This window comes from Nicotiana tomentosiformis, chromosome 1, assembly GCF_000390325.3.
Source record: "Nicotiana tomentosiformis chromosome 1, ASM39032v3, whole genome shotgun sequence".
Classification (NCBI taxonomy): Eukaryota; Viridiplantae; Streptophyta; class Magnoliopsida; order Solanales; family Solanaceae; genus Nicotiana; species Nicotiana tomentosiformis.
In genome coordinates this window covers 159119438-159130425 of record NC_090812.1, presented here as the reverse complement: position 1 = coordinate 159130425, position 10988 = coordinate 159119438, and the positions used below count along the sequence as shown (strand labels likewise).

At 36.6% G+C, this 10988-nt stretch overlaps 1 protein-coding gene across 2 annotated transcripts; it reads left to right on the top strand.

Annotated features, from left to right (window-relative positions):
• The first annotated feature begins 3705 nt into the window (after positions 1-3705).
• Positions 3706-10568, top strand: LOC104110862 (protein PEROXIN-4). 2 transcript variants are annotated; one of them, XM_009620422.4, is made up of 6 exons: positions 3706-3854; positions 4972-5028; positions 8006-8125; positions 8277-8405; positions 9419-9548; positions 10187-10568. In XM_009620422.4, exons 2-6 carry the CDS (start codon positions 5023-5025, stop codon positions 10273-10275), a joined length of 474 nt encoding a protein of 157 aa, XP_009618717.1. In that variant the 5' UTR covers positions 3706-3854; positions 4972-5022; the 3' UTR covers positions 10276-10568. The 2 variants fall into 2 exon arrangements, with proteins under 2 accessions (XP_009618717.1, XP_009618716.1); XM_009620421.4 differs by lacking the exons at positions 3706-3854; positions 4972-5028 and having other exon boundaries at positions 7979-8125.
• Positions 10569-10988: the final 420 nt, after the last annotated feature.

Below are 10988 nucleotides of genomic sequence, written 5' to 3'. Positions count from 1 at the left end.
TTGTGCATATCTGGCCAAGTTACAGCTGGATACTCGATCAAATTTTATTTCAACTGACGTGATGCTATCGAACTCCGCTCGTTCAACCCTTGGGTGAAAGCTTGAACGACCCAATCATCTGTGACCGGTGACAACTCCATGCGTTCTATTTAAAATCGGGACACGAACTCCCTCAGCATTTCAGTATCCCTTTGTATTACCTTGAAAAGGTTTGATTTCCTCATTGCGACCTTTATGGCCCCGACGTGTGCCTTTACGAAAGAATCTGCTAACATGGCAAATGAGTCGATGGAATTTGGTGGCAGGTTGTGATACCAAATTATTGTTCCCTTCGAAAGGGTCTTTCCGGATTTTTTCAACAGCACATATTCGATTTCATCATCTTCTAAATCCTTATCCTTGATGGCGCATGTATATGAAATAACATGCTCGTTGGGATCAGTGGTCCCATTATATTTGGGTATATCTGGCATACGAAACTTCTTTGGAATAGGCTTCGGAGCCGCACTTAGAGGAAATGACTTTTATACAAACTTCTTCGAATCCATCCCTTTCAAGATTGGCGGTGCCCTTGGTATCTGATCAACTCGAGAGTTGTATGTCTTCACTTTTTTATCGTTGGCTTCGATTTTCTTCTCCCCTGATTCAATTTTTTTGGTGAGCTCCTCGAGCATTTTCATTACCGCATGATCAGTCTTCGATTCGTTACCATTCGACCTTTCCGGTACTGGATCGGTACGGTGAGTAATTTTCGGCTCGACCCTATTCGAAGCTCTATGTTGATTTTGTAACTGAGCAATAGCGGCTTGCTGAGCCTGAAGCATCTCGAATATCACTTGGAGACTGACTCTTTTGTCTCCTCTGCCCCATGTTCCTTGGCCACTAGATTGGGCTTCCCTGAGTACACTCCCATCGAGATTTGCGCCTAAGTCCTCATTTAGAGCAATGTGCAAACTGACACCGACTGGGTTGGCAACCGGCGTTCCCCCGAGATTAGCCTGTGGTACCTCGACTCCTGGAGCAATCACATTTTCATTTTCACCGTGGAATCCGAGGCCATTGTCACCGTGTGTGGATGCGTTTTGTGAGTTTGACATGTTTTAACTTGAAAGCAAAGATACTTGACAAGAACAAGCGTAAAATAGTGTGTTTTACCAGAATCAGTACTGAACAATCACTATTATCATTAGCCCCACGGTGGGCGCCAAACTGTTTACCCTAAAAATTGAGTAACAATTAAACTTATATTGTGGTTTTAAGGATATATGATTTAAACCAGCACCAATTGATAAACAACGAATTAAATAGATAACTTGGACAATAAAATAAATCAAACCGGTCTGCAAACGATGCCTCGACCTCGATTCGAGATAGTCTTGAGGTTAGTTAATAAGAACAATATAGGATAGAACAAACAACGATGAACAATGATGAACAAAGAAAGCAACATATATGTATATTATTATCCGTGAATTATGTTCGTGGCTACAAGTGAATGTGATCCCTCTTTATATAATAGAGGAATCATAAATAAGGTACAACTCTAATAACATAAGTAGATCCCATGATTGGCGCTAATAACCACTTTGATTTGATCTGTTCCGGGATTTTCGCCCTAACTTTCTACCGGTTACTAAAATCTCGCCATTCCGTTATTACGCCTTACTCGAAGTCAGTCATGCTCGATTTCGATTATTGCTGGCCTCGATCTCAATGAACACTTCAATCTCGAGGTGTGATGTTCTATCTTCGATCTCGAGCCCGATCTATTATGATGTTACCCTCGAGGCAACTCTCCTGCCAACAAAATCGGGTATGCCTGATTTCGACCGTATACAACCTAATTCTAAGTCAAATATAGGAGTACTCTGTATGTTATAGTTAAAGACTTTTAGAAAAAATCAAGAGAAAATACTCGAAAGTAGATCGCGCTAATTACGTGCCTTTTGATAGGGAAGAAATTAGTAAATAGCTATTTTTGGACCGTTAATCAAACTTTAGCAACTGTATTAAAAGCTATCAACATTTAGATAAGGGTTTTACCACTTTTAGCATGCGCGAGAAACTATTTAAATCTGTTAGCCGAAAAAAGTGTATAAAATTTGTATGATTTTTGTATATAATATACAAAATATATACAATAAATATACAAATTTTATATATTTTTTTGACTAATATTTTTATATCGGCTATACAATGTCATTTTTCTAGTTAGAATACTCATTTAATTTGGACAACAAATATTCCCAACTAAGACACACAACAAGTGGAGTTTAAATTTTTATAATTAGTTCAAACTCAAAGCACGATTCTTGGAGTCGGAAATTTCATGATTAAGTGTAAAATTTTACTGGAATTTCAAATCTCATGAATAATTCATGAGGTTCAAACCTTTATAAGTTCAAATCTCAAGACCAATTCACGGGGTTCAAATTTTTTGCAATTTAATAGTGAAAAACTATTGGAGTTTTTAAACTGCAGCATAAGATGATGAGTTTTAATTTTTTTTTTTGGGTTTTTTACCGGATGTCCGGTATCCGTATTGGGACCCCATTATATTCGGATTCACGCCGAAAATCCTACATTGAGAGTAAAATACTCCCTAACAAAGATGACTCCATATCTAGAACTCGAATCCGAAACATCTAGTTAACAATAAACGAGTATTTACCATTCCATCACAAACCATTATTTGTGATAGAGTTTTAAACTTCTTACATATGAAACTTCAAACTAGTTTGCTAGAGTAAGAAAACCAAATCTCTAAATCCACTAAATTTTCTCGTTCTTATTCTATTGTGGGATTCTAGTCCTTGGTTTTGTTGTATTGTGTAGTTAACTTTTGAATTTCAATATACTGTATTGGTAAGAGGTTCGAACTCCATGCTAAGTTCTTCCATATTTTAACTAAAAATATTTTTATTTAAATTTTATTCGGCATTAAAAAGAGTATCTATTTTGTTATTACATTTTACATAGTGGCTAGAAACTCATAATCGGCCCAAAAAGTAGTCACCTCGCCCAGTTTTCCTTAAAAATTATCTGTTGGTCATTGTCCACGTATATAGATCGAGACGGTGGTAAGGAAAAAAATAAGTTGGGTTTCTATATGAATCTTCTAAGTTGCTCCGACACGGTAATTTAGGTGCCGCACCCGTGTCGATACGACATTAGTATGGGCGTGGGTATGAGATCCGTACGGGATTTGGTCAAACAATTTTTGGTACTTTGACCACAAAAAATGGAAAAATTCGAGACGAGATACAATTTGATTCCAAAAATCAGAGCCAAAACTAGAGTAAATCGGTAGAAAATAATATACCTTATTAAAAAATCAATCATTTACTTATCTACACTTTACAAGCTATAAGTAAGTATTTCACATAATTTCTCATAATTTTGGGACATTTTTATTTTTTTGAATTATTTTTAGTTGTATTCCCGCACCTGTATCTGTACTAGGATCCATATCCCCAAATCTTAGAATTTAAATCTTGAAGAATCCGACCTCTAAATCCGCACCCGTATCGGACACTCGTACCCGTGTCCGAGCAACTCAGTGAATCTTCAATGATTATATTACTCCATATAAATTATTATGCAAAACAAAAATATTTTACTATATCTCTTCTGACTTTGACATATAATAAAGTGGTCAATCTATAAATATAAAAAAGTTGGCGGACTGACTTTGACATTTCTAAACCTCATGTGGCATAAGCGGACATCTTTCATCCAATATACTGCCACGGTGAAGACCCGAACGACCGCTTTTATCATTTCTTAAATTTCCCAATCCCAAAATAAAAACCCCTTTTTCCCGATTCAGATCAAATTGAATCAATTGATTTAAGGTAAAATTTCCTAAGCTTGAATCTTAATTATATATTGAACTATAATTCTACTTGCAATTTTAGTTCTTGAGGGATTTTGTATTATTTTCAAAAATTTAATGGCCTTAATAATCAGCTTTATTAAGTGATTTTTTCGTGCTGTTACTGTTGAATGTTAGGCAAGATTTTTAGCATAATATTCAATATCATTTATTAGTTTGAAGTATATTTCTAGTTGCAAGTTTAGTTCTTGAGTTTTTGTATTGTTTTCAAGAGATTTAAAGGTGAACTTTTGGGCTTATTTAATGTGATATAACCTACCCGTTTATCAGCTTATTATGAGAATTTTTGGGTTCTCACTGATTTTATTTGTACTGTTTGTATTTTTTATCTTGAGCTTTATATGTATATTGGACTATAATTCTACTTGCAAAACCCAGTTCTTTAGATTGTTTTCTAAGAATTTAAAGGAGAAAACTTTTTGGGTGTATTCTATGTGAATTATCCTACCCTTTTATCAGCTTATATCCAGTATTGTCAAAGGCGCGCTTAAGCCCTGAAGCGAGGCTCAAAACATGTTGAGCGCTTCGCTTCGCTTTGTGGGCGCTTTAGTGTCGCACCAAGGCTCTAAGGCATACTTTTCTTTGCCAACGAGTGTAATCCTGAAAATGCGACATTAAACATTTGATATTTCACTTTATCGTAATTTTTTTCAATTTCTTTGTCCATATATTTGTTATTCATGCTTATAATTATTAGTCTTGGACTACATATACATATTTTTACTTTTTTTCCAGTTGCGCCTTTTTTCATTAAAGCCCACGCTTTATTTGCACTTTGCGCTTAAAGCCCCAACGGACCTTAGAGCTTTTTTGCGCTTTTCGCCTTTGATAACACTGCTTATATCTGGGATTTTTTGGGTACTGTTGTATTTTATATCTTCAATCTGATATGTTATATAGTATTGAACTATAATTCTACTAGCAAGTTTAGTTCTTTAGGGGTTTCTGTATTGTTTCCAAGAATTCAAAGGTGAAATCTTTTGGGATTATTCTTTGTGAACAAGCTTTCTTGTCATCAGCTTTATTATGGGAATTCTCTAGGTTCTAATTGTTTTATATATACTGATGTATTTTAGGTTCTTCTGAGCTGTGAAGTGCTTGTTCTGATTCTAAAGGAGTGAAAAAGGATGCAGGTTCGTAACTTTAAAAGCGATTTTTGTTATTCTGAGGATAAAACATTACAAAATATTACCACATTTCTAATTATAGAATTGATTTGTTTCTATTTTTTCTTAGCTTGATCTGTAAATTTATGCGTCCTATTTGACGATCTTGATATTACCCAATGGTTCATTTTGGGTTTAGTTTATGTGTTTAAGTTTCTTCATCAATGCTTCAGAGCACAACTTTTATCATTTTGTGTTACATTTCTTTGGTAAATTGGCAATTGATTGTGGGAAAAATTGATAGTTTTTGCAAAATTTTGTGGTGCACATGGTTTGCAATGTTATCAAAGGTGAAGAACGCAAAAAATCTCTAACGTCTGTTGGGCTTTAAGTGCAAAACACAAATAAAGTGTGGGCTTTAATAAAAAAAAGGAGCAAATGGAGAAAATGTAGAAATATGTATGTGTAGTCTAAGACTAACAATTATAAGCATGAATAACAAATATGGACGGACAAAGAAATTGAAAATAAATTACGATAAAGTGAAATATGAATTGTTTAGTGTCGCCCCTTTAGGATTACGCTCATTGGAAAGGAAAAGTATGCCTATAGCCTTGATGATGACATTGTAGTGCCTGCTAAGTGAGGTAAAGTGCTCAACATGTTTTGCACCTTGATGCAGGGCTTAAGTGTGCCTTTGACAACAACGATGGTTTGTGATAGCTTTCATGGAGTTGTAGTGCGAAGTGACTAGATGTAGTAGTGGATTGTGATCAGGTAACTTTTGGGCTGTGAGAATTGGTAATTAGTGAACAAAGAAATTTGTCTTGATGGAATGTTCATGGACATTATCATTGTAGGTTTGGACGCCATGAATCAAATAAGGATTAAGAAGTCACCCCAATATGGGCCCCAAGGGTGTAGCCTAGTGGTCAATGATGTCTCAGGTCCAAATCCCAGCTCCCAACAAAGGCAAAAACACACAGAGTAATTTCTTTCCATTTGTCCAAGCGGATAGAATTAGCCGATATTTGTGCTGGTGGGAGCTAACAGGTTTCCGTGGAATTATTCGAGGAGTGCGCAAGCTTGGCCCTGAGTCCCTGACACCATGGTTATAAAAAAAAAAAAAAGAAGTCACCCCAATATGTAACTCACATAATTGTTAAAAGCCATTTTATTAGGTTTCAAACAGTATTAGTTTGACCATCATTTATAAACTTTGTGAGTGGATTCTAGGATTCCACATTCTTACCTAAAGTGTTTACACTACGGAAAGAGGGGTAAAAGTTCCTATGCCTCGCTTTTAGACAGATTTATGATCTCTACAAATGGGACGAGACATTCAAAGTCATAAAGCAGGCTGCAATAATGTCAAATGTCCTCTTAGATCATAAGCCTATTGTTCTAGAATGTGGGGAGTGGGTGCAGAAACATTCTTACTTTTAAGTTTGAGAATATGTGTCTGCAAGTAGAAGGTTTTATGCAATACTGAAGGGTGATGTTAGGAGATGGAACAGGGAAGAGTTTCGTAGACTTGAAAAAAACAAACTTTTTTAGAGGAGCTCGCAGTTTTGGACCATGCTGCTGACAATAGGCAGCTCATGCAGGATGAGAAAAATAGAAAAAAAGAGAGCTAATTGGAGCTGAAAAAATTAGCAAAGGAAGAAGAAACTTCATGACGACAAAATTCAAGGTGCTTGTGATTAAGGACGGAGACAGAAATACTAAATACTTCAGAGAGTAGCAAATTCAGACAAAGAAGTAATTCCATCAATAAACGGCTGGTAGAAGGTGTGTGGACAGAAGATACTGAAGAGATTAAGGCATTACTTCTTAAATACTTTCAGAGCTTAATATATGAAGATGAAATAAATTGGCTTGAAAGGCCTTATGAGAAAGAGATAGTTTTAGAAGTCATAAAGCCGTGTGCCGCTGACAAGGCTTTTGGTCCGGACAGATATATCATAGCATTCTTCCAAAGAGCATAGTTTGTAATTGAGGAGCACATAATGGGATCTCTAAATCACTCCCATCAGAGCTGCCGATTATCGAAAGCAAGCAATGCTACTTTTATAGCTTTCATTCCAAAGAGGAAAGGTGCTATAGAACTTAAGATTTCAGACCCATTAGCCTTATTGGAAGTGTTTACAAAATGATAGCAAGAATTCTGGCTGAAATGCTGAAAAGGGTGGGGTGGAAACTGGTGTTAGGGCAGTAAAATATCTTTCTGGCTGAAATGCTGAAAAGAATGGGGTGGAAACTGGTGTTAGGGCAGTAAAATGTCTTCCTCAAAGGAAGGCAAAGAACTAATTCGTCACTTGTGGCTTGAATAATATGTAAATTAGATGTGGAAAAGGCATATGACAACATTAGTTGGCAGTTCCTTTTTAACACTCTTCAACAATTGGGGTTCAGTGGAAGATGGCTTAACTGGTTAAGATTTTGTGCTACAACAGTGAGATATTCTATTTTGTTAAATGGTGAGCCTGTGGGGTTTTGTTAATCGCAAAGTGGGTGGTTTCTGCTTTTACTAGTAATGGAACCCGTTAGCAGGACGGTGGAGAAAGCAGTTCACCATCAATGGATTAAGTGATTCACTGTTGGTAGTAATGTAGGGGATGAGATAACAGTATCCCATCTACATTTACAGTAAACGAGTATTATGAGAACTTGGTGTGCAGCAAATAGTATAATTGGAGATTGGCACAATTAGTTTGGAGAACTAAAGCTCCCACTAAAGTGGCTTGCTTTAAATACATATATTCAGTTCATACTTTTACCAATCATAGTTCTTGTTGCAAACTAGAACCGTGCAAGCAAGATGAGTTACATATTACATTAATGTGGCTTACAACTATAACATTAGAAAGCATTAATTAACTATAACATTAGAAAACATAGGCATTATTTGGTCTCTTCTCTCTACAATTATCTGCATCTTGGTCAATATTTTACTATTGTATACCTTTGAAAATTTAAACTAAAGGATTATATGCTGCGGCAGGCTTCAAGGGCAAGGCTTTTCAAAGAGTACAAAGAAGTACAGAGAGAGAAATCTGCTGATCCAGATATTCAATTAGTTTGTGATGATTCTAATATCTTTAAATGGACGGCTCTTATTAAAGTATGCTCCTTAATTGATTATGATCAACCTCTTTTTTCATGGTTAATTTCTTCCACCAACTCCCCCCCCCCCCCCCCCAAAAAAAAAAAAAGGGGGAGGGGGGGACAAAAGCTTTTTATTAATGATTCTGGCTCTATCATGTTGTGCACAGGGGCCATCTGAAACTCCTTATGATGGCGGAGTTTTCCAGCTTGCCTTCTCAGTTCCGGAGCAGTATCCTTTGCAACCTCCTCAAGTGCGGTTCCTGACCAAAATATTTCACCCAAACGTGCATTTTAAGGTATCCTTTTAACCTTTTTAGTGCTATTTGGTTTCTGCTGAGAATAAACTTGCTGGGAGTCTGATATCCTGAACTGCAGCTAAGACACAAGTGGAATTTGCTACATGTTTCCTGTTTTGACTTTGTTTTATGGCACTTTGTCCTTCGAAAAAGCAAAATTTTGTAAATGCTGCTGGTGTGATAAAGATGCTGCGAGCTGATTTTTCCAAAACGCTAACATTAAAATGTAGAAAAACGCATGGAGCAAAATTCATTAAAAATGCCGTTTTCCCCTCGCCCCCATGCTTCAACGAGACCTAAATTTTAACTTAGGATTTCGATTGATTTGGCCATTATATTGTGTAAAATTTCACTGTCAACCAACCAACCAATATGCCCTAACTTCAAACTAGTTGGATCGGCTATCTGGGTTGTTTATATCCATTTGGCTATATCCTAGCCAAGTATTTAGTGGATTCATCGTACTTATATTATTTTTATGCTGAACGTCAACCTACTGCAACCTTCCTGATTTATCGGCTTGGATCTGCTATACTTTGCCAATAAACCGAGTTTGAGATTAGCTGTTCACTATTGGTTTTTAATTGCTTTAGTTACATTATTATATGCAATTATAGTACTGAATGTAAGAAGCACGTTCTTTACGCTAAAAGTCATGTACCTATGCCATTAACAATGGTGTGGAATTATAGCGGAGTGCCTCTTGCAGATTCATTTAGGCCGTTTCTAGTTTTGTACTTGTATCTGTAGAGGCTAATCCCTTGTTTGGAAATATTGTGGTTATCTGGTGCTGCAATGTGTAGTTTTGTTATTTTCCTGGAATGAGAGAACCAAATCATGCATTTCTAGATGGACTGAGAAAGATCTCTCAACTAAAATTAAAAAGCTGAAATAATATTTGACACACGTGTGCTTGTCTTTGTGTCCTTTGCAATGTTTAGGAATTTATTAAAGTAGTTGTACAGTTGGTTCTTACTAACTTACGAAAATTCTTTTCTTTTGTTTTTGCTCAGACTGGAGAGATTTGCCTTGATATTTTGAAGAATGCATGGAGCCCAGCATGGACACTCCAGTCTGTTTGTCGAGCTATAATTGCTTTGATGGCTCACCCCGAAGCTGATAGTCCACTAAACTGTGACTCAGGTACTATGCGATGCCTTGATTTGGTGATTGCAAATGCATCTCTTAGAATCCCTTTGATTCCATTTGGTGAATGCACTTTAGAGAAATGCATGGTTCAAACAATAACGCACAAAGTGATCCCAATGAGAAGCAATCAGTTCTTTGAATCTCAAGTTTGAGGAGTTGATTAATATCAATAGACTGTATATTGGATAATGAGATTAGTTGTTTTTAAACAAAAATTTATTATTATATTACTAAAGTTATTATGTTTGGTATTTTTGACTTTTACCTAAATTTTCCACTTCATTTCAAAGAAGCGTGCACTTGATTACACACCTTTAGCTTCAACTGTCATGGACCTTGTTGCTCTTTTGTGCTTTTTGATTTTAAAAACACTGGAAGAAAGTGAAAGAAACAGTTTGATGCTACAGCGGCAACAAAGAAAACAGATGGATGAAAGAGGGGGGGGGGGGGGAAGAAAATTATAATTGCATATCGAACCATATACCAACTTGTCCCCAATTATAATTTTCTTCAGATTTTAGGTAGATGACAGTGCTTCTCTCCGCACAACTTTTGCGCGCCTTTCTCCCCTTTCAATTTCTCTAATTAGATTATTTCTTGATGCTAATTTTCTCTGCCTACTATGTACACAGGCAATCTTCTTCGGTCTGGTGATATCAGAGGATATCAGTCGATGGCAAGGATGTACACTAGACTTGCAGCAATGCCCAAGAAGGGTTGAAAACGACGAGCTTGTAATAATGGCATTAACAAAAGTTGAATCATTGCGCATCTGTTTAATGTTTTCTATCAACTGTGCATGAACTATTGTGTATTAATTTTTTGTTTTTTCGCAGCGATTTCTGGTAACAACTACTCATCACTCTAGCAGGTTTCTTGTGCGCCTTTAGCAAGTGGAATATGTTTAAATCATCTTGATTTTTGCACCTTGCAGAAAGAATGCTTGGATAGCTGATTTAGATTGTTCATTGTTGTAACACTATGTTCCATATTGATACTACCTCAGGATGACAATGTCTTGTGCTTGTGATTTTTTTTTTTGTTATTTGGGCCTTTTCTCGATTTGTACTTGTCATCCTCAATCAGAGTGGGTTGCTCTAGTGGTAAGTAAACTCCACTTTCAACCAATAAGCACCCTCCATACCAATAAGCACCCTCCACTTTCAACCAAGAGGTTGTGAGTTCGAGTCACCCCAAGAGCAAGGTCGGGAGTTCTTGGAGGAAGGGAGCCGAGGGTCTATTGGAAACAGCCTCTCTAGTCCAAGGTAGGGGTAAGGTTTGCGTACACACTATCCTCCCCAGACCCTACTAGTGAGATTATATTGGGATATTGTTGTACTTGTCATCCTTGGGGTAGGGGCAATGCTACTTTTTCTGTGTCGATCCAATTTTATTACTCCTACGTTCATTTTTATTTGTTTACTATACTAAAAA